This window comes from Pseudorasbora parva, chromosome 15 (genome assembly GCF_024679245.1).
Source record: "Pseudorasbora parva isolate DD20220531a chromosome 15, ASM2467924v1, whole genome shotgun sequence".
NCBI lineage: Eukaryota > Metazoa > Chordata > Actinopteri > Cypriniformes > Gobionidae > Pseudorasbora > Pseudorasbora parva.
The window spans coordinates 17,242,880-17,267,929 of record NC_090186.1 but is presented as its reverse complement, the minus strand read 5'-3'; the positions used below and the strand labels follow the sequence as shown (position 1 = coordinate 17,267,929).

Below are 25,050 nucleotides of genomic sequence, written 5' to 3'. Positions count from 1 at the left end.
TTGAGGGACTCGAGAACCGCTCGGACAGACAGTCGTGGAAGACTCGTTCAGACTGATTTTGTGAACAGCAAGAACCGAGTCGACAGAAAGATTCATTCACGAATCGGACGTTGCTACAGAGCAGAGAGGGGCTCCACAGGGGAGAAAAACAGTTGGCATATTAATGGAAAGTGAACAGGTTGGCGTGTCCGCCCTATAAGTTGAGGACAGTGAGAGTGAATTCGCTTTTAATCAATGGCGTTTCAAGTCCAACGTGTGTGATTGACGCATCCGTACAGATGCTGGCCGCTTTGCTCGCGCCGGGGGAAGGTGAGGTTTTGACATCGTTAGATTTGTTGTTATTATAATCAGCTGACCGGTGCTGAAACCGCTCCGTTTGCTGTTTTCTAGAAAGCGTTGACAGCGATGAGCGCTTGTCAGGATAAAACGTCTTTGAGTTGTTCGGAAAGCAGGGAAAATGTCAGCGACAGTGAATGGGGAAGGATGGATGATGCGTCGTATACGTCTTGCTTTGACGAACCCACAAACGATGCGATACACGGCGGGATGAATGCGGTGCAGTCGGGCATAGACGGACATCTGCCGCTGCCCCGAGGCCAACGCGAACTCATGCTAGGCCTGGTGGAAGAGGGTTTCGCCGGCTATCATGGCCGTCTTGGTTCTGATCCGGACTCGGATTATCTCGACATCCCCGGCGACCCGAACTATAGCGAAAGCGACGGGAACGTTGCCACGAAAAAGCGCAACCGCTCCAACAGCTCTCGGCACCGCGGGGAAGTTGTCACGGAACTCGGACCCGAAGAGGTGCGCTGGTTCTACAAAGAGGACAAGAGGACCTGGAAACCGTTTGTTGGGCACGACTCTTTGAAAATCGAGTTGGCTTATCGCAAATTCTGCGAACTTAACCCGAACGAGGTCAAACGGAGGGATGCCAGTGAAGAAGCAGAGGATTTGTTCGAGTCACCGTCAGAATGCGAAGCACCGGCGGTCCGGAGGCAGTCAGCGGCGGCGGCGGCAGCGCAGCCGGTACCCGAGTGTGCGGATGCGGGATGCTGCTCAACAGACGAGACGGAGCTGGATTCAGATAGCATCAACGTGGATGCAGTGTGCGTCCGTGGAGGACTCTACGAGGTGGACATCAAAGGGAAAGACTGTTATCCTGTATACTGGAACCGTGAGTATTTTTACAAGCTTATTGAATTTAAAAAATCAAGCATGATGCCATAATTCAAACCTATTTGTTATGTTGTGTTTAGAAAACAAAGAGTTAAGCTCTAAAATCGCCATAAAAGTATCCTAAACGTTGTAGTAGGCTAATCGATATTACCCCAAATCTTCTCTGAAGCCATACAATAGTTGAGTGAAAAACAAGTACTTACACCTTCAACTGTGTGATTTGATACAATACAGACAGACATGAAACTGCTCTTTTAATGATTTAAAATAAACAGTATACACTTGTATAAAGTATTCTTGAAGTGTGTAAAGGGAGAAACATACACACATTTTAACATTACATTTAGATGTTAAAGGGATAGGGGACCCAAACATTAAAAATAACCCCATATACTCACCCTCAGCCATCCTAGGTTTATATGACATTCTTCATTCAGACACAAATGTATTATATAAAAAATGTCCTGGCTCTTCCAAGCTTTATAATGGCAGTGACTTGTTGGGTAATTTGTTGAAGTCCATAAAAGTGCACCTATCCATCATATAACTGCTCCACACGGCTCCGGGGGGTTAATAAAGGCCTTCTGAAGCGAAGTGGCATGTTTGTGAAAGAAAAATATCCATATTTGAAACTTTAGTGACCAAAATAACTAGCTCCGGGCAGCCTGCTTTACACGAGTCACCTTTATGGCAAAAGTGTAACCCCTGACACGATGTATAGGAGCATCGCAAGCTTTGACGCCTCTCGCGTATAGTGCTGGGCAACAAACTTAAGCCCCTATTCTCTTCTATCGAAAGATTATTCTTCACTTCTATCCTCTGCCATTTCTCTTTAAAATTTCATGACCGGTGTTTTGTTTTGCTCCTTCTTCTGTGCTTTTGCATTCGTCAATACGCATATGTCAAGGGTTTAAGGGGTGTACTCTGTTAGCGTAACTTTTTACTCTTTCACTTGCGTACCGCAGACCGCCGGAAGTTAGTTATTTTAGTTTATAAAGTTTAAAATATGATATTTTTCTTACACAAACACCCCTCTTCGCTTCAGAAGGCCTTTATTAACTAACCCTTTAAATCCACTATTGTTTTCTATAGAACTGTTCTATACTGCAATTACATCATAAGTAACTGTAATTAAATTACTGAAAAATTAAGAGCAACCCCTTGCTTTATTTTTTTTCAAGGGGAAAGTAATTCAATTACAGTAATTAGATTACTTAATAATTAATTACACCACACTGGTGAGGAACAACTGGCATTTTGCCAAACATCTCTGCAGTAGCTCTCGAATCTTATTTAAGCAGCTCTATATTCAAACTTGATCCTGAAAGATGAATTTTGCCTGATTTGACATCATTGTTTGAATGTGGCTTTCAGCAAATAACACTCAAACAAGGCTAAAATCCACAGAATAAGAGCAAATGTGGCTGTACGTAGCGTGGCGGATCTTGTCCAGTACTAAACACTTTTCTTTTGGTTCTTCAGTGGACGTGAGCTGTCATACTGTAGGAGTGTGACCCACATTTTCTGACACCGCTAGAACTTTCGGATGCTAAGCTTCATTGCAAACTTCAACTTTCTGGAAGCTAAGCTTCATCGCAAAGACTATTAAATCGCTGTCTCTGAATATGGCACTCTAGGTAATTAAAGACTCACAATTTCACTGTGTCAACGGAAGCCTTTAGGATCCCAGATATGCGTCTCACATTGCAAAATTGTGTCTGGTAATTGTACAGTGTGCTTAAGTCAGATGAATTGTTGCTTTAGGACAACAATTCGGAATGCTTCTCTTTACAGAACAGGACCACATCCCGGTCATGAGAGGCCAGTGGTATACGGACGGTACCTGGTTGCCTCTGGAGGAAGAGGACAGTGACCTCATTGAACTGGAGCACCTGGCCCGTTTCCGAGGCCAGCAGATGAAAGACACCTTTGACACGGAAGCGGTGGCCACCACGGTGGACAGCAAAGATGGTAATAGAACATGGAACCAGTAGGGATCAGGGTTAGGGAGGCTTTGTACTAGGGGTCAAGCACACAAAAAGGATTGACTTAACATTAAAGCTTAGTTCAGCTGATCCAGAGGCACAGTCATGAATAAGCTACAACCCAGATATCCTGTTTGTCTCATAACACACATTTGAACTAGGTTAAACTCTGGTCAATTGTGTACAGAAAGGGTGTCGATTTTCAGTTTTTCACGCGACCCTTAATTGAAATGATCTGGTCTAGTTAGACTGCTTAAGATTACTTAACAGTCAGGTAATTTGAAACAGACCTGTTTGACTTCTGCCCTTGATTCACTCAGCCATTCACAGTCTGAAACTGAGCCGGAGTCATGTTGACTGGCACAGCGTGGATGAAGTTTACCTTTACAGCGATGCCACCACCTCTAAGATTGCACGGACGGTCACTCAGAAACTGGGATTCTCAAAAGGTTTGTAACTCCCTTGATTAATAAGTACATTCTCAATTGTGTTGTTTGCTTAAAGACCACATGAAATGGCTTGATGAGTTCAGTGTTCTAACTTACTGCATGTTTTGTATGTTCTGTTAAAACTTGTACAGGACATGCTGAACGCCCAGTTTTTTAAATAGGCTAAACTCATACTTGCTTACTATTTACTCTTACGGTTTCTACCATATAAATTGTACATTCAGCACATGATTTGATACTTGCTTGTTGAATGCTGTGGGAGGGACGTGCATTCGATTGGACAAAGGGCTGAGTCATCAATATTTCTAGTTTTCCCAGAATAGAAAGACAGCCACTTTCCAATTAATGGATCTGCTTATAGTACATTTGGAGTACACCAGGATACAGATTATGTCAATACAAATAGATATAAAAAAACATTTTAAATTTCATGTGGTCTTTAAAAGGTTAGTTCACACAAAAATGAAAATTCTGTCATCATTACACTATGTCCCTCCAGTGATATCTATGCAACTCCCACTTAAAAAGCGGTTTAATTAAAATTTTAAGAAGAGACACGATCACATTATATGATGAACTGATTTAATTTAGGTTTTTAATTCACATATAAACGTTCATCAGCGTACACGTCACTTATGATAAACAGAAGCTCAAGCATGTTCGCTTGACATGCTATAGGTTCATTCTCGTGTTTTATGCAGCACGTTTGAGCTTCTGCATGAACCAATGAGGTTCATTATCGTGTTACGCAGCACGTTTGAGTTTCTGCAAGAACCATTGAGCTTTTTTATCGTGTTACGAAGTACGTTTGAGCTTCTGCAAGAACCAATTAGGTTCTTTATCGTGTTATGAAGCACGTTTGAGCTTCAGCGTGAACCAATGAGGTTAATTTTTGTGTTACGCAGCACACTTGAGCTTCAGCGTGAACCAATGAAGTTCATTTTCGTGTTACGCAGCACGTTTGAGCTTCTGCAAGAACCAATGTGGTTCATTATCGTGTTACGCAGCATGTTTGAGCTTCTACATGAACCAATGAGGTTCATTATCGTCTTGCGCAGCACTTTTGAGCTTCAGCAAAAACCAATGAGGTCCATTATCATGTGTTACACAGCACGTTTGAGCTTCAACAAGAACCAATGAGGTTTGTTCTTGTTTGTCAAGCAGGCTCGGTTGAGCTTCTTTTTATGTTCACTGATCATTGTTTATAGATTTAATTAAATATCTTCATTTGTGTTCTGAAGATGAACAAAAGTCTAGAGGGTTTGGAATGATGACTGCATTTTAATTTTTGGTTGAACCAACCCTTTAATGGTTTTATACCATTGATTCAAGAGAATACATTGTCTTGTATTGTATTGACAATGTATTGACATGATGTGTAATAATCTAACCCTTATGAAAAAGAAGTACACACAATTTAAAATCTCTTTAAAGTACACTTACTGGCCTTTTTATTTGATTTGTTTAATATATATATATAATATAATATATATAATATATATATATATATATAATATATATATTAATACTTTTAAGATTGTACATCAGTACAGTTAAGTGCACTTCTTTTTTACAAGGGAAGTAAGTGTGCATAGTTATCAATGTAGCATGTCTGGTTAGCCTCCAGTAGTGGGACGCGTCTCCACCGAGGTTACGTGGAGGAGGCGGCTCTAGAGGACACGCCTCCTGAAACAACGCACATAGTCTTTGTGGTACATGGGATTGGACAAAAGATGGATCAGGGGCGGATCATTAGAAATACAAGCATGTAAGTCCACCAATCACACAGCTGAGCCTGCACAAAATATCTAGTCCTCAAAACTAATGCATTTCATTGATGGTTAGGATGCGAGATGCTGCCCGCAAGATGGAGGAGAAGCACTTTTCTGACCGAACAAATGAACATGTGGAGTTCCTTCCTGTGGAATGGCGGTCTAAACTTGCCCTTGATGGAGGTATTGCCTATGGACAATGATAGAAAATATAAATTACATTAAATATGAAAACTATTCAGTGATCGACATGATTATGGTTTATTTATGATAAAGTCTACTTTTTCAGACACCGTGGACTCCATTACTCCAGACAAAGTGCGAGGTCTGAGAGACATGCTGAACAGCAGTGCAATGGACATTATGTACTACACAAGCCCTTTGTACAGGGATGAGGTGATGCAATCCTCCACCACTCTATACTAATGTGAAAAGCAGTACACTTCAGCATACTCATTTACACTTTATTTTACAGTATGTGCTCTTGCGTGTACTTGCAGTGCACTTACCTAAGAAAGTACTGGGTAATATAAGGTAACTTCTGGGTTAAGGTTAGGCTTAGGGGTAGGTTCAGAGTTAATACCTAGTTATTACCCAGTTACTTAAAGTACGTCCATGGGGAACAGGACTGTAAAATGACTACCATAGACTTTTTTAAAAGAGTCTGTATTACAGAAATAAAATACTATTAAAGATATTACTTAAGTGTAACAAGTTCAGACAACTGATTGTAATGTTTTCTGAAACTTAATTGCATATTAATTGTAATTAAATTAAAATGTATTGCAGTTTAAATGTATGTTGAACCTAATTGCTTTTTGACTCACTTAAAGGGATAGTTGAACACAAAATAATATATTTTGAAGAATGTTTTATTCAGACAGTTGAAGGTAGCCATTGACTTCCATAGTATTTTTTTTTCCTACTATAAATGTCAGTGGCTACCATCAACTGTCTGATTACCAAAATTCTTCAAAATATATTACCTTGTGTTTAACAAGAGAAAGAAACTTTTGGAACAACAACAAAAAAATGTCATTCTTGTTTGAAATATCTCTTTAAGTGTGTTCATAAACATAATCATGAAAGTTTATTCTCTTGAAGTACACTTAAGTTGTCTTTTATTTCATTCATATTATATTATCTCTGAGTCTTTTGTATTTGGTGGATGAGAAATGTTGATTATAAAATATTACATTCAGTTCAGAAAAGTAGAGATAAAACAGAATAAAAGCATTATTTTAAATTAGAGCTCTCAATCTATTTAATCGTGATTAATTGGATGTTGTTGTGAATTAACTTGCGATTAATCACAACTTAATCGCTCATTTTTATTAGTTGTAAATGTAACTTTAATTAATGTTTCCAGTTTTTAATACTCTAATCAACATGGGTATGGACAAATTTGCATGCTTTATGCAAATGTATGTTTATTATTAGTGAAACCATACCCAACAGAACATGAAGACTAGACATGTATCAAAGGTGTTTTTCAAAGAACTTGTTCATGTCTCTTAAGACTAAGCTTAAAAATTCAGAATAAGCAGTGATTTCTCTTATTTTAAAAATGTAAATAAAGGGAGTTTTTACACTGGCAGTTTAGTTCAGAACAGGGCACAGTTTGTATGAAAAATTTGTAATGCGAAAGCTGTCATGCGGCCCTGGAAGCGTACCAGGGCGACACCATACCTGGAGGAGGTCCATATTCCACGAGTAGGAATATAGTGCGGCCCCTTTAAGAGATGCGTGTTCCCTATTGAACTGTCGGTATTTTGTGTGTGTGCACTGAACTGTGCCACGATTCACGCGAACAGTGTGAAGAACACAGCCTCGGGAGTGCTCTTGTTCAGAAAAGTAACCTGCGTATTCGTTTTAGCCGATTGTAATGTATTTAGTTAAATAAAACACAGTGGAGATAGTGTTAATGATTTACCTCGGATATGAGCGAGAGTGAGCATGCAGTGTATTGGACTGCAGAGAATGTGCTTAGTGTAAAAACACTTTTCTTTCGACCTGGAGTCTATAATGAAAGTTAAAAAGAAAATATGGTAGCTTATGTAGGCTATAACCACTTGTTTCAGTAATGTTAATGTTAATAATTTTCTTTCCCTATTAATGTTTGCTCCTGCATCCTTTACGTCTATGGGCTAGACCACGGATTAAACAGAAAATGTGTGCTGCGTTAATCGTGCCCGTTAATAAAATTAGTGCCGTTAAAATTAATTTGTGTTAACGTGTTATTAAACGCATTAATTTTGACAGCCCTTTTTTACATAGATAATTTTAACCAATATGTATGTGTGCAATGTATTTTTATTCTTATTAGATTATTCTTAAACAATTCTGTCGGAATCAATTACTAAATTTCCAATGAACTTCACTTAAGGAGTGCTGTTTTATTTGCTGCCTTACATACAGCGTTCCAAATCCGTCACTGATTTCAGAATCCATGGTAATGTAGCCTCTCTCATGTAAAATTTGACTAAATGTCCCACTCAGACACAGACTCTGTCCCACTCTTTTCTAGTGCACAAATAAAGTGTCACACTTTATTTCACGCTCTAGTTTCACGCTCTCTGCACTTGCTTCCCCAGATCACCCGGGGTCTGACCAAAGAGTTGAACCGACTCTACATGCTATTCTGCGAGCGCAACCCAGAATTTGCAGAGAAAGGAAAGGTGTCCATAGTCTCCCACTCGCTCGGCTGTGTCATCACCTTTGACATCATGACAGGGTGGGACCCTGTGCGCTTTGTTCATGGAGATGTGGTAGATACCATGGAGGCTGATGTAAGCAGACAAGAGCGTCAGCTACTGGAGGATCTTCGTATCACATGCTTAAGGTTTACAACTAATTATAGCTACACTGTGCACGCCCATTAAATTAAATTGCAGACCACTCTAGCATAACGGTACATGTAGACACATTTGAAACATTTTGAAACACGAAAATGGCAAAAAGCAACAAAATGGTCACAGACATACATTTAGTGTATGTTCACATGTTCAGAAAAACCAGCACAGGCAGACACAAAAACACATTCGTTATGAAAAGTAGCCTTTTGATTCAGGTTTGTTTTCTGTGTTCTTAACTCTTTCCCCACCAGCATTTAAAAAAAAAAAGTTGCCAACCACCTTCAGGGTTTTTGATCATTTTTACAAAAATGTAATAGCCCACAGAGTATTTCTTTTTATGAATATCTGAGCATGTAATGTATAAAAAGAAAAAGGTGACCCTCTTCTATTAAGCAAACAAACAAAATTTTTATTTCATTCTGTTTTATCAACACTTGAATATGGGTAAGTTTCATAAAAAAGCTACATTTTAAACAAAAAGCTGAGAAAACCACGTTTTTGTGAAAGACCAGATCCAGATCAGATTCAGAGCGATGTTCAAACACAGATGGAGTAGATTGCGTCCATCAACACCTCTAATGCTTGCACAGTCCTGTAGCTCGTCCTGGGTCCACATTTCATTCAGTAACATTAGATGATGATCACATGATCACGTTATTTTGCATATGCATCTGTTTACATACAATCGCTTGTTTTACTGCATCTTCCTCACGTGTGTTTTAAGAGTTTCAATACGGTCTGTTTTACTGACTGAGAAACCGCTTCAGCAAGACAGATTTCAGACTGTTTTACAAACAAACGTAATGGAAAGAAAGAACTGACTCAAAAGAATGATTATTTCACAAATGCTTGGCATCGCTTTGTCAGTCGACAGAAATACAGAACATATAACTGCTGAAATGTCCTTAGAAGCGCTAATGGTATGCACAGTATGTACAGCTTTAAGGTGCCTCTAGCATAGCAAATTATTACTCCTGTAAGACACTAACAACCTCTCAGCAATCACATAGCAACAGCTAACAATAACCATTCAGATGACATGCTAACCCCCACTTCACCCAGAACACACTATCAAGATACACAACCACTCAAAACACAGTATTAACATGCTAACATCCACCCATAACACACTAGCAAGACACCAACAACCATTCAGAAGGAGTAGCAACATGTTAACATCCACCAAGAACACATTAGCAAGACACCAACAACCATTCAGAACACCCTAACATCCACTCAGAACACATTAGCAAGACACCAACAACAGCTCAGAATACGCTAACATCCACTCAGAACACATTAGCACGACACCAACAACAGCTCAGAATACGCTAACATCCACTCAGAACACATTAGCAAGACACCAACAACCACTCAAAACACAATATCAACATGCTAACATCCACTCAAAACATACTAGTGATGTTTGTTCTTTTGAGCCGGTTGACAGCAAGTAAACGGTTGAGTCGGTTCATCAATGGAACTGTAGCTCCGGTTGATGACTTAAGATGCAAAAGCCGAAGTAGCACATCCGACTAAAAAAGATCCGATAGAGCTGGTTCAACCAGCTGTCGAAGTTTGCCGAGGATTACCGAGAATGTTTGAGTTGGCAACACAAGTCTGAGGCACGTAGGCTACTGCAGTTTATTGTGCATGCAAATTATAAATTAAGGTTGTTAAGTGCAATTTATAAGTCTATAAGATATATGGTTTATTCTTCCAGGTTACTTTAGACATGTAACATATCCACGTTTACACATGTCTGTAATGTGTGCTGTATGTGTGAAACTTTTAGGATTCTTATCCAAGATCCATAATGTCTACTCAATATTATTCAGTCAATTTCGATGTAAAGGATTGGCGAATGAAACTGTTACCACAAACACCATTAACTTAGCCTAAGTGAACTGGTTTTATTAAATAGGCCTTCATTTTATCAAAACATAAAGAAAAAAATACTATGGTTTTGCACGTGCGGATTATATGTTAAATCATAGAGTTTATAAGGACAATAAACAAGGGGTTGGTTTACTCGTTCTATTTCTTTAGGCATAAAGAACATCTGCTTTTGTTGATGAGTGCCTGTAATGTGTGTTGTGCAATTTTCTGTTGAATCCGACGTGAAGAATAAATTAATTAACTGCGAACACAAACACCATTAACTTAAGTGAAAAAAAGGCAATCATCAGCAAATGCACTCACGCAAATAACTTTATTTGATTGTTTCAATATGCATTGACACATTATTTTATTTGAATGTTTCCTTGATATAACATGACACTGAGAAATGCATAAAAATCCATAAAAGAAATGCATAGTGGCATCATTGCATAATGATGTCAGGAACCTATGAATTGGCTTTTTGAACCGGTTCATTGAGCCAAACTGTCCGAAAAGAACCGGTTCGCGGAAATGAATCGGACTTTGCATCACTAAAACACACTAGCAAGTAACCAAAAACAACAACTCAGAACACAGTATTAACATGTTAACAGCTAACAGACTAGCAAGACACCAACAACCACTCCCCGGAACACATTAGCAAGACACCAGCAACTACTCAAAACACAATATCAACATGTTAACATCCACTCAGAACACACTAGCAAGTAACCAACAACCAGTCAGAACACAGAAACATGCTTACATCCACTCAGAACACAGTAGCAAAACACCAACAACCACGCAGAACACAGTATCAACAACATCAACCCAGAAAACACTAGCAAGACATCAACAACCAGTCAGAACACAGCAGCAACATGCTAACACCCACCCAGAACACACTCTACCAACACACTAACAATCCTTACCAACAGTGTAGTAACCACAAAGCAACATGCTAACATCTACTCAGAGTACAATGCTGGGAAAATTCCACTTTATTCAGAGTTTAGCTCCAACTCTGATCAAACCCACCTGCCAGTAGCATTCTAGTAAATCTGAAGATGTACTGATCTACAGCTAAATAGAGAGAGCTTTGATGATAACTAAGCAAATATTTTATTACTACAATACAGATTTCTCAGTAGAAATAACATCAAAATTGATAGTGAACAAATTGTACATTTACACACAAACTGACAAGCAGATTCAATGTTTTGACGGCATCATTGGATTCAGACGTGCCTTGGAATGTAGCCTCCGACGGCAGTTTTTTTAAAGCTTTCAGATGCAACACTTTGATTAGCTTGTTCAGGTGTGTTTGTTGGTTGGAGCTAAACTATGATGGAAAGTAGAAATTGTGGGCCAGAGTTGCCCAGCCCTGCCTCAGCATCTACACCCTTGCATTGTGGTGGTCAGTTTTGCACAGGCTGACACCGACCACTCTGGTTTTCTTCAGAAAATGTAAAAGTCTAGTTGTTATTTTAACTGTGATTTTGGCTGTAAGATACACCAACATTTTGATTACAATCTTTTGCTGTTATTTATTAAAGGGTTACTTCAGTGATTAGCATATGGCTTTGTATCAGTAGAAATCCTGAAGTATATTCAAATGATTGTGCTTTCCCCCCTCATATCCCCCTGAGACAAGAGATTTATGCATTTTATTTCTGGAAAAATTCCTCATATGATGCAAATTGACGATATTTGCATCATATGAGGAATGTTTGGCTAAAAGCTAAAGACTGCAGCCAGCACAGGGAGCCATTTCCGCATGTTTTGGGGGGTTTTGGGGGAACCCGCACATGGGGGATGGGACAGGGCAGCGAAGCATTCTGGGAATTGTAGTCTTTCATCCCCATGAGACAAAAAATACATTTTCTGTCTTTTCTCAGTCTAGAAAGCACCAAATTCAAAAATAATTTCACATTTTTACTACATTGATGACCCAGTTTAAATACAGATTCATCTTCCCAGCGCTGAAGTACCCCTTTAAGCTACCTATTCAAGCGCACTATGTAACTTTTCCGTCCCCTAGAGGGCGTCTATTTGTTCGGTTGCCAGTTGCATTGATTTTAAAGCTGTCACGTTGTTTCTGATACGTTCATGTATTATTTAAAGGTTTTTAGTTTTGTGTGCACTTTACTCCATAATGACCTTTCTGTTAATCTGGCGTGTGTACTGTTCCTCACCAAAAAATCTAATTTAATATTAATTTGCAGAATGAGGGATTTGGAAGATAAGCTTCAGCACATCCAAACCTCCTCCTCAAGACCCTCTCCAGCCCTGAAATTCAAGGTATGTTAGTATAAATAACCTTCTCTTCTCATGCCCACCATCTGTTTATGTAATAAATGTAATAAACCATGTGATTTGGGGTTGTAGGTGGAGAACTTCTTCTGCATGGGATCTCCTCTGGCTGTGTTCTTGGCTTTGAGAGGTGTCCGTCCTGGAGCCGACGGAACGCAGGACCACATCCTACCCAAATCTATCTGCCAGCGGCTTTTCAACATTTTCCATCCCACTGATCCTGTAGTGAGTAATTGTTTTTGGAGTAAATAAAGCCCAGGATCAGATTTCTTATCACAGGTCCTTCCATATAAATTATGAGCTAATTAAAAAAAACTTAGTCTTAGAATTAAAATGATTGGTAACACTTACGCTACAATATGTTTTCATTTCTTAACATTAGTTAATATGAACTAACAATGAACACTCTACAGCATTTATTAATCTTGGTTAATGTTAAAGGATTACTTCACCCAAAAATAAAATAATCCTGTCATCATTTACTTACTCTTATTTCATTCCAAACCTGTAAGTATTTACTTATAATATACATTGCACATCAGCTAATTTCTCAAAGAGTTTGAAAAGGGTGCAGTCTCTCTAAACCCATCTTTTCCAAGAGCCTGCTCTGCTCTTATTTGGTCAGCTGTCCAAGCATTTTGTGATTGGTCTACTCTAGAGCTATCAAATAAAAATACAATTTTGAATATTCATCAAATTCAAAATAAAAATCCTCATTCAAACGTAAAAAGAGTGCATTATAATTTTAGGTGTATGTCAGGCAGCTTTATCAGTGGTGCACAAGATGCGATGATAAGAGTCGTCGTTGTAATTTAATGTTTTTTGTTAGCATATTCAGTTGAACCCAGTACATGCGGCCCTACTGCATTGGTCATTCAAAACATTAGCCTGACGCAGTCATACTCAATTCTAGTCAGAATATGAGTCTGAAACTGCTCCATTGGGCTGTGATTATGGGGCGTGTTTCAACCGAACCAGGAAAGACATCAATTGTACAGACCAACAACCAATCAGAGCAACGAAGTCAACAGAGCTCAACTGCACTGTGTTGCCAAGTCAGCGTTTGTTTTTCCCGCGGGTTGTTTTCTATGTCCGTGGGTTGAAGCGACTATTATGTGATATATAGACCCATGAGTGCGAATTTTAGCAGCAACCTTGCCAAAATAACCCACATTCTACCCCCCAAACACCATTTTTTTTTCTGGAGAACCCCCCGAGAAGCTATTGTTTAGGGCTAGTAGTTGGCGGGTTTTGTTGTAAAAACTTGGCATCCCTGTCTGCACACACGCTGAAATCAGGCTGGAATAAACGATTTTTGCCGGCGTTGTAAAAAAATAAAAGAATTTAATGATACACAGAGTACTGCCTTAAACACAGTCAAAATACATTTTCAGTCACAAATAAGAAATAAGAAGCACCCTTGGGGTTCCGTGATGTCGTCATCACACACAGATTGATCTGTCATGTCTGTCAACTCATTAACTTTAAACCAATTAGTGCCAAGCTCCGCCCACTGCCTGTTGATTGGCATCTGTGAAATGTCCTATATTATTATGAAAAAAATCTTTGGGAAAATCGTGCTTTGGAAACGCATGATTCGTCAAATAGGCATCATTCGTAAATGCAGCATATTATTATGAAAAACGTCTTTTTGAAAAAGCACGTTAAATAATGAAAAAAAAAGATTTTTAAATAAAAAAATGTGGAAGAGGTAATTGTGAAGTATATTAAAAAATTTAATGTAATTTAAAATAATAAATAGATACATTTATTTATTGAATTAATATTTAATTAAATTAATTATTTAATTATTAAATCAACTAATTCATTATTTAATTAATTATTTAATTATTTCAGAATAAACTGGTACATTTAATTGTTGTTTTATTGAATTCATTATTTATTTAATTATTTAATTTTTTGTAATTTGGTCTTCTATATAGAAAGCCATGTAGAGTTAAAAGAAATTCGACTTTTAAAAACATGTCTCGAGATTTGAGTCTTTGTGGGGTTCTTTGTATTAAACTACCATATGCTGTACATGATACGGTTTTATTCATAATTGTTTATGGAATTTATGAAATATATATATATATATATAAAAGATATAATTTTTAAATGTTAGTTTAAACTTTGTCTTTTTTTACATTTCTTTTTTTTTTACATTACATTACTTTATTTAATTTATTTTTAATTGTTTTAAATAAAAAAATGAAATAAAAATGTTTTAAATAAACAGTTTAATGTGGTGAATTAAAGGGACAGTTACCCCAAAATTGCAAATTTTATGTTTATTCAGGGTATTCATGATAGGTGGCTTTGTTTCTTCAGTAGAACACAAATTAAGATTTTTAACTCCAACCGTTGCAGTCTGTCAGTCGTATAATGCATGTGAATGGTAACATATGAGAGTATGAGAACTATGAGAGTAAAAAAAAAACATGCACATACAAATCCATATTAAACCCTGTGGCTTGTGATGACACATTGATGTCTTAAGACACAAAACGATCGGTTTGTGCATGTATGTATGTCCGACAGCCTTCAGCGTGTGATCACTTCTGGTAAGCGAGCTCAGTTAGTTTACATTGAACTCACTTAACAGAAGTGATCACACACTGAAGGCTGTTGGACATAGTGGTGTATTAGAGGTATAAGATGATACAAATACTGTTCGGTTTCTCACAGAAACTGATTGTTTTGTATCTTAAGACATCAATGTGTCATCACAAGCCGCAGTGTTTTAACATGGATTTGTATGTGCATGTTTTTTTCTTTTACTCTGATAGATTTAGGTACCATTCACATGCATTATACGACTGACAGACTGCAGCGGTGGAAGTTGAAAATCATCATTTGTGTTCTACTGAAGAAACAAAGTCACCTACATCTTGGATGCCCTGGGGGTAAGCAGGTAAACATCAGATTTTAAATTTTTTGCATTTTTCTATCTCATTAATATTAATATTATTATTATTATTATTTTTTGTATGTGTATAATATCTGAATATCAGTCATAACATTCAAAATAAAAACAAATGGTTTCCTGCAGGCATATAGGTTGGAGCCTCTTATCCTGAAGCATTACAGTAATATATCACCTGTCCAGATTCACTGGTGAGTAAAACGATGCGTTCACTAAATTTATGGTTTAAAGGTTTTAGTTTTTTTCTTTTAAAATTTCATTAAATAGCAAAACATTTCTGTTTTACCATAACTTACAGTGCATTGTGATTGTGAATGCAACTTTGTTTCTCACTGATTACCCTTGCTTAATTATCACAAAGGATAAAATAATCAATGTTTTTTATGAATATTTTTTTAATGTATATATACATCTGAACATGGATTTTTTTTATAGGTACAACACCACCAGCCCTACACCGTATGATCAGATCCGTCCCACTCTACTAAATCCATCAAAGGAAAATGCTGCTGTGTCTGATACGGAGAGCCTCCCGAGCCCATGCACCTCACCTCCACAGCCCCGCAGACACTACGGCGAGTCCATAACCAACCTGGGCAAGGCCAGCATCATGGGTGAGATGGAGAGAGAGATCACTAAAGATGACTGGAAAGCGCAAAACACTCGCAGGGAGTGCAGGATGTATAGTGTGTGACGTAAGAATAGAATTACGGTTCCTAAATATTGAGATAATGGCGGTCTGCCTTCAATTAGTGAGCATCTGCAGTTTAAAGCTTTTGATTTGAGTGTGGAAAGCAATAAACAGAAACAACTCAGCAAAGCATTGGATCAATATAAAGCAATTAGGAAGTGTCACAGACACAAGTAGAGATTTGGAAACACCCATACCACCCATTATAAATCTTCAAGGTATATATATCTCCGTACCATTATCGTTAAAGCTGTGGTGTGGGCTCTGCTTTTCATTTATACAAAGAATGATTTTTAGAACTATATCTTTATCGTTATCGTAAAATGCCATCCTTCCTGGTGCTTTGTATGGATGTTTTTGTATATACTGTTACTAGGGATGGGTATCGTTAAGGTTTTAACGGTATTACTACTCTTACCGATACTGCTTATCGGTCCGGTACTTTAACGGTATTCTTATCGGTACTTTGGGAGATTATATATATATATATATATATATATATATATATATATATATATATATATATATATATATATATATATATATATATATATATATATATACACACACACACACACACACACACACACACACACACACACACACACACACACACAATTAACAAAAATACACAGCCTACACATGCAGTGCTTTCCTTTTTTTAGGAAGAATTCTACTAATCAAATGTAAAATAACACTGTTCATCATAAATAGCCAAATTAATGCTTATTAAAGCTGAAGTTATTCATGCAAGAGCTGTGAGTGATTTTCTCTTTGCATTTGGTTGTTTAATTCGCAGTAATTCGTCAGCATGTTTATTTACACCGCAGCCTCTTTAAGATAGACGTGCAGCTCTATAGGCGACTGATAATAGGCAGATGGACTATATTTTCTCCTGACTATATCCATATACTACGTCCATTTTAGACACAAACTGTGTTGTGTTTAAGAGACTCTCCAAGCCGGTCATTTTGACATAGATGTTTGTGTACATTTGATCGTTTAGAGTGTGAAACCGAATGTGTAATTTGCTCGTCTCGTTGCGGCTGTTTCAGAGCGCGCGCGTCGACTTGGGAACAATCTCTTGCGCACATTTTTGTGCATTTAATCGCTCTTTTTATTATTAAACGCGTCCCACAATTTACCAACAGTAGCTAGACTGTATTTTACAACAATCACTGATCGTGCTGATTCTTTCATTACGTTTGAGTTTTATGGAGAAATGACAGCGTAGGCTACTGCTGCAAAGGGAATTAAGTTGGGCTAGACATAAATATTATTATAATAATCTTTGGAAGACAAAATCTAAAATAAAAGCAGACTATCACAGATCTAAAGTGTAACCAGGCTATGTTTGGTTCTGTCCTCGGCTGTCGTTTGTGGAGCTCTCTCTCTCTCTCTCTCTCTCTCTCTCTCTCTCTCTCTCTCTCTCTCTCTCTCTCTCTCTCTCTCTCTCTCTCTCTCTCTCTCTCTCTCTCTCTCTCTAGTCACGTGCATTTTCAGAAGTACCGACAGCAGAACCGATAACGTCTGAGCTTATCGATAGAACGGTCTTTCAAAATTCAGCCCCGGGGCCCGTTTAATACCGGTTTTCGGTACCCATCCCTAACTGTAACTCGTCCGGATGACATTCTGCTGGGAGGAAAACATCTACAGCCAAGAGGACCTACTGAAAATGGGTCTATGGAACGAACAGACTGTTTTATCCAAGTTTATTAATTTCTGTGATATCCCTATGGATATAGCCAGGAGTTCAGGCTCTCCCTGGATCATCTACCCCGCAGGAGGCAAAATCTAGGCTATTGGGCCGGTGGGTTAGTGAGGCTACGGAGGCAGCCATAAAAGCTACTGCTTCCTAGTATTTTTCTGACCAACGCTAGATCTCTCACTAACAAAATTAATGAACTGAAGCAGGCCGCAACGGACATTGCTGCATTTTGCTAATCCCAGAGACTTGGCTTCATTAATTTTTTCCGGACATGGCTATTGAGCAAGCAGGCTGTACATCACATCGCTATGACAGGACCAGAGAATCCGGTAAAGGCAAAGGAGGGGGGTTGTGCCATGCGTGTATGTTAACAACAGCTGGTGTACTAACACTAAGACTGTAGACAGTCACTGCTCACCTGACTTGCTGTATGTGACTTTTAAATGCAGGCCCATATATCTTCCGTGGGAGTTTACTGTGGTCATGTTTTCTGCGGTGTATATTCCACATGATTCTTATGTTAACTCAGCACTGGGATATTTATATGACGCCATTAGCAGCCAACAGAGCAGGTAACCTGAGGCTGAACACATTAGAGCATTCCCCTAATGTCGTTCGACACCCGTAAGACCTCTGTTAATCTTCGGAACACAAATTAAGATATTTTTTGTTGAAATCCGATGGCTCAGAGACAGGCCTTCTTTGACACCAATGTCATTTCCTCTCTCAAGACCCATAAAAGGCACTAAAGACGTCGTTACAAAGTCCATCTCACTACAGTGGTTTTATAATAATTTTATGAAGCGACAAGAATTAGTGTTTGTACACACAAAAATATCAATAACCACTTATATAGTGATGGGCCGATTTCAAAACAAAGTTTCGAATGGTATGAATCAGCGTATTGATTCAGGATACTAAGTAATATATAGTAAATATATAATTGCATTAAAGGTATTCAATTCAGTTATAGATATTGCTGTTGGTGTGAACAGGCCTTAAAAATGTAACCATATATATATGTATTTTTCCACAGGAGCGGCAAGTATAGGTAAAGGCATCGGCGGTATCTTCTTCTCCAGATTTTCACGCTCTAGTGGACAGGTGGGAGGTGTGGAGGAGGAGCCGTCAGACTCTGAAGGTGGAGGATGTGAGAAAGGAGAAGAGGGCAGATCTGTGGAGTTAGACGATAAACTGGAGGAGAAGACGGAGGAGAAAATCGAGGAGAAGGCTGGAGACACCAGCATGTCACAATCAGCCTCTGCCATTATGGATAACTCCTCCTGTAAGCATCTGCACAAAGAAGTCATTGTGCACTTTCTCAATATTATTCTCATTATTTCATGGTTTTGTTTAAGGTAACCTGTTGGAAAAATGATATCTTCGCAATTTTATTTGGTGCAGTTAGTGTACTGTTTGCAATTGTGCACTGCAGATTGAATAGCTTTTCTGATGACAATAGTTTTTATTGATGACTTTATCATAATGGAAGCCTGTTTCTGCCTCTGAATTAAAAAAAAAAGGCTAATTGTGAGATATAAAGTTGCAATCACAAAACAGAGATACAAAGTCTAAATTGACATTAAGGGCCCTATCAAACACCCGGTGCAATGCAACGCCAGGTGCTACGCAAGTGTTTTTAGCTAGTTTCAGCCAAACGCAGTTATCATTTTCACATCCAGCACCACGTTGTTTAAATAGCAAATACACTCGCGCCCATCTGTTTACCCATGAGTGTGCTGGTCTGAAAACGGGGTGTCTTCAAGCGCATTCTTGGCGCGTTGCTATTTTGAGGCAACTGAAATAGACTGCGCCGTTGACCAGCAAAAACCTGGTCTAAAGTCAATAGCGCAGTATTTTTTGTGTTATTTGAAGGGCACGTTCGTAATATGAGCCAATAGCGGGTGCGCAATGTACGTAGACTGCTTATTACACACACACGAGGATGCACAGCAACATACAAACATTTTTAAATATTAAAATAAAATTCCTAGTGAATCCGCCATGGTGCAAGCACAACTGGCTTTTAAAGAGATTATGAGATGAGACTCAGATTGCTTTATTTATTGCTTTATTTACGCCTAAAAAACACTCATTTCTTATTAAGAGACTAGGTTCAAGCCTTTTGGACCATGTGCCTGGCACGCAGACCATTTTTTTTCCATCGTTAAACTAGCAAAAGTGGATTCACCTGCGCCATGCCCTTCAGACCATGCACTCAGATTGTTAAAATATGGCTCATAAAGTCACAATTTGAAGACATAGCTATGCTTTAAGAAGATATAGCTACGCTTTTCTCTTTAAAGGAACACTATGTAGTATTTTTGCAGTAAAATATCCAAAAACCACTAGGCCAATGTTATATATTTTGTTCAGTTGAGTACTTACAATATCCCAAATGTTTCCAACTATTTGTAAATTGTGAGAAAATTGCTATTTTAACTAAGGACCGGGACGTTTCAGCATAGCGTTTGAGGGAGTCGCCTGTCAATCGCGCCATATCTGCGTTACCCTCGGTTTTATTCTGCAGAAGTGCTTTTCTCTTAGCAGTGTGAACATGTCACAGCAGCGCCGAGCGAATGCACAGAGTAACGTCATAACATAATTTTAAACACACTTAAATGTATCTAATATGATAAATAGAGCTGCATTACCTTATAATCATGCCCGGAAAAAGCGTAAGTGCGCGCGCCCGGGGACTGTGTCCCGTCCCGTCATAATAAAAGTCCTGGTACTCGCGAGCTGCGTGTTTGTATAGGTGATATAGCTGTGAGGTGAAGACCACATGTCCCAAGATGCTGCGCTCACGCTTGGCGTCATCAAACTACACCTTTGTTTAGAATAGGTGCCCTCCAGTGTATGGAAAGTTGCATAGTGCACCTTTAAGACTTGGAATGGAAATGGTGCTTTATTTTCAAGTGTTTTATTACAATTTCGTTAAATGTGAATTTGAATCTTTGGATGAAAACACCTATTATAAGATATAAGTCTCAATTAGGAAGAAGAACAGTTGCACTAAAATCACAATGCAAGATATTGTCACAATTTAGAGAGATAAAGTCATAATTTGCCAAATGTAAAGTTACATTGTGTGGTATAAAGTCAAATTGTTTGATTATAAAATTACAAAACTAAGTTGCTACTAAGTAGCTTTTTTTTACTCTGTGGCAGAAACGGCTTCCATTAAGATCTTTGATGATCTGTTAAAGGAACTGTATGTTCCTGAATTGAAAAATATATTTCAATTAATCATAAAATGGCCCTGATATGTAACTAGACATTAAAAAATGTTATCAAAAAATGTTAATTTCAAATACTTATGTCACTGAAAACAGTAGTCCGGCCAGGATATTGTCATTTAAAAGTTGTTGTTGCAGCCCTCAAATGATGTTGATGTTGACATGTTGTGTTTTGGCCTGAAGCTCCACCCTCCACCTATCTACCAATCACGAAGTCAGTAGTGTTTCGGCATCCAGGTTGCCAGCTCTGCTCTAGTTACCACAGCTGCAGCTACAAACGTTCCTGCTGGATCCTGCAGTCTATCTGGCAACCTCGAATCAGGGGGAGGGGGAGAGGGGATAGTGACCGCAGTACCAGTTTTGGCCAGTCTTACATACACTTCTTTTAAATTCGCTTTTGCAGAGAAATTCATCAGACCTCTAACACCTGCGATAATGCGTCCTTCTTTTTGCTGTTTTGCAGTGGAGCTTGAGCGACGCATCGACTTTGAGCTGAGGGAGGGCCTGGTGGAGAGCCGCTATTGGTCAGCGGTGACCTCACACACGGCATATTGGTGCTCACACGATGTGGCTCTGTTTCTGCTAACGTTCATGTACAGGCCAAATGAAGCGAATGGCATGGCAGAGGACACCCCTGAATCATAACACACACAGACACACACAAACTCTCACACCCTTGATCAATCTCTTGAATTTAGTTTAGCAGACCTTGTTCACTGTGCGTCAGGGATCCTGTCCTTGCCTTGTTTTTCCTTAATTTAGAAGCACACCCACGGAAGAGACTTACTCTCTCTCCTACATCCCCCTCCCCAACTAGGATTTTTCTTAACCTCGATGAAATGATGACAATGATCCTACTCGTTTCCGCTAGGACCATTCACACCTTGATGATTCCCAAAGCAGCGAACTCTTCATATTGACTGATGTGTATTAACTTAATTTGTGGTTGTATAGAATGACTGACGAGAAAGTGCTGGATTGGAGGTTCACAATCAGAAGTTTCGGGGGGGTTTTGGAGGAGGAATACATCTGATGTGATCTATTTCTTGGCCTATAAATGAAAGTTTTGAAGATTTTTATAAATTGAGCATTACTCTTATGTGTTTACATTATTTAGATGATTTAAAAAAAAACGAAAAAATCAATCTGCGTCATTCGTAAAGGTGGCCAAATATTGAGTTGATAGTCGACAGGAACAGTGCACATAACCATCAGTAAACACTTGGTTCACCCAAATATGACAATTCTGTCATTATTTATTCACCTTCATGTTGTTCCAAATCCTAAAAAAGGAGAAATTTTGAAGAATTGTATAGTCACTCTTTTCCATGCAATTGCAATGAATGGAGACCAGTGTTGTTTCAGTATAATTAATATACTGTAATATTGTTATATTTTCTGGTTTCATTTTGTTGTTTATTATTTTCATTTGGGTTTCTTTTTTACTTTTCTTCTTTTCTTAATGTCTAGACAGGTTTTGTGAAATTTTCCGTTTTAGTTTTTGTTAAACTAAGTGAAAATGAGAAATTTTGCCTTTTTATTTTATTTCATTTGTCTCTTATTTTAGTAAGTGACAACATTTTTTAAAATGGTTTTCGTTTTAGCTAACAATAATAACTTTCAATTACAACTTAATAAGCTTTTAGGTTTCAAAAAGAATGCAAAGCACCATAAAAGCGAAGCACAAGTTTCATAAAAAGGAAAATATTCCAAGTCCTTTGAATTTAATGTGAACAGACCGAAACTTAAGTCGTTATTCCTCAAAAATGTTTACATCTGCCTGTGATTTCCTTTCCACAGTCATGATAGTTCGCAAGAGAATCGTCTGATTCGTGAAAGAATCTTTATTTGAGTCAGATCTGAATGATTCGTTTTGATCCGGTTCCCGAACTCAGTTTGCTGAATCATTGATCTAGAATCACTGAGGTTATCGGTGAATAATCATTTAAATTTCAGTCTGGACCTCTCACAAAAATATTGTATAGATTCGGAAGACTATAGGAACATAGTGCACAAGTTTTATGGACCACTTTTATGATCCTTTTTCGCACCTCAAAAGCCTCCCATTCATTGTAATTTCATTGAAAGATCAACCAGTACATTCTGGAATTAAGAAATTATTCATTTGTCTTACATTAAAGAAAGAAAGTCATATGGGTTTGGAACATCATATGGGAGAATATTTGTATTTTTGGGTGAACTATTCCTTTAAAGACATTTAAGGTCCTGTTCCCTTTAATTTTTTTCTAATACGCTGAGGCTTTAGTTTCTCCTCTACACTTGCATGATTGACACTGAAATCTACTGCATATTTGAATTGCACCCTTTGCTATGATCACCACTTAATTAGAGTTTATGCTTTAACATGCATGAAAGAGAAAGTTCAGATTAGAAAAATATCCTCTTAGTTCTGTCCAAGGTGAAACACTCAACACATTTTTCATATGTGGCATTATCTTTTATGCCCACGGTGTGCAATCGGCATATCAAACATATTACTGTTTCTAATGTATTACTGCACTAAAGAACCACATAGTCGCAAAGACTTTGCCATTTTGAAACAACCATCGTTCGTTTGTGTTAAGTTTGTGTTTTATGTATTCACTTTGTATGATTTGTTTACAGTAATCCTGAAAATCAACACCCCCATGCCTTTAAGATGACAAGAAAAAAGCACTTAACATTTCTCCTTACCTCACCCTTGGATGTGCCAATAAACTGAACAGTGAGATCTTCATTAGGTCTGTGGTCAGAGGGTACGGTCTGCATTATGTGCATATATATTAGAACTGGACTCCAACGTGTCTGTTCATGTTTAGCTTCAGTGAACGCCGAGCTGTTCCTCTTTTATGAACCTCGTGATTTTCATTAAAATTGATATCGACCGCCTGCTCTGTCTCATTCTTTTGAATTGCTTTTAAATGCTGACTGTATAGTTAATATAGGGATCAACTGGTGTTTCTGTGGACCTTGAAGTGAACAATACAACTTTATTCATCTCTGAGGGGTCATTTTGTTTTAGCCATAAACAATGTAGACACATGGGCTGTTGTTCTCAACTTGCGGGTTGTGTCGCAGGTTGCCAGTGGCCTACTGTACACTTTTAAAATGGTTAAATGCTTCCCATATATTTTGTTGTTAATGTCTGTCTTTTTGTATTATAGCTAATTCTAATATAATATTTTGGGCCTGTGTTATGTGTTAAGATGTTAAATTGCATTTATTCGCTTGCTTAGAAAAAAATCAATTTTTCTATTCCACCAAAGGCATGCGAATAGTTTGACATATTGTTATGCCTTTACAGTTTTACGGCCTTATCTTAACTGGGTGTGATTTGGAATACATACCTACACTGTAAAAACAAGTTTGTAAAAATAGGGCACAATGTACTGTATAAATATGAATAGGAATCTTCCTTATTGCTTATTTATTTTTTATTTTTTATTTTTTTACAGGTGTTTTACCTGTATTTTAAATTACACATTGCATTAGTTTGTGTTTAAGGCTTAATGGAAATTTCTGTAAAATTACTGGATTTTTTGGTAGAAAATTGCCAGTACATATTTTTATTTTTAATTTTTTACAGTGTAAGATTGGCCTCTTTAACCACTTAAACTCCGAGAACCCTGTACAGGGTCGGAAATGACATTGTCTATTTACTTTCCATTTTAAATGTCTGTGGAGGAGCTATGATGTCATATGTGGTACCATTTGACAGCTTAGAGTGAAAGCTCTACTTTCTGGAGATATGCATCAGTTTGGCATTTGTTTTACACAAAGTAATGTATTTACACTAAATTACTAAATTTGGCCTACCCAAATTGAAAAGCCTCCCATACACACATACAGTGGTCTAAGTTCAAAATATTGGTGTCATTTTACAGGAAACCCTTTAAAGTTACATAAAACACTGCTAAAAGTGATTAACATGTTAATAACATATGTTGTTATAACCCCCCCCCCCCCCCCAAAAAAAAAAAAAAAAAAAATTAGGCGCTTTCTTATTTTTTATATAAAAATTCATTTTTGAAAGTGTGTAACTCAGGTCCTGTGTG

The 25,050-nt window shown here is 37.9% G+C and overlaps 1 protein-coding gene across 3 annotated transcripts; it reads left to right on the top strand.

Moving 5' to 3' along the window:
• Positions 1 to 73: 73 nt before the first annotated feature.
• On the top strand, positions 74 to 23,884 carry ddhd1b (DDHD domain containing 1b). Of its 3 annotated transcripts, XM_067417240.1 has the most exons (14): positions 74 to 309; positions 391 to 1,174; positions 2,971 to 3,147; positions 3,482 to 3,610; positions 5,231 to 5,378; positions 5,456 to 5,565; positions 5,672 to 5,778; positions 7,977 to 8,224; positions 12,344 to 12,419; positions 12,507 to 12,656; positions 15,484 to 15,548; positions 15,793 to 15,971; positions 18,793 to 19,041; positions 21,179 to 21,525. In XM_067417240.1, exons 2-14 carry the CDS (start codon positions 406 to 408, stop codon positions 21,382 to 21,384), a joined length of 2,613 nt encoding a protein of 870 aa, XP_067273341.1. In that variant the 5' UTR covers positions 74 to 309; positions 391 to 405; the 3' UTR covers positions 21,385 to 21,525. The 3 variants fall into 3 exon arrangements, with proteins under 3 accessions (XP_067273341.1, XP_067273342.1, XP_067273340.1); XM_067417241.1 differs by having other exon boundaries at positions 74 to 1,174; positions 21,459 to 23,884; XM_067417239.1 differs by having other exon boundaries at positions 74 to 1,174.
• Positions 23,885 to 25,050: the final 1,166 nt, after the last annotated feature.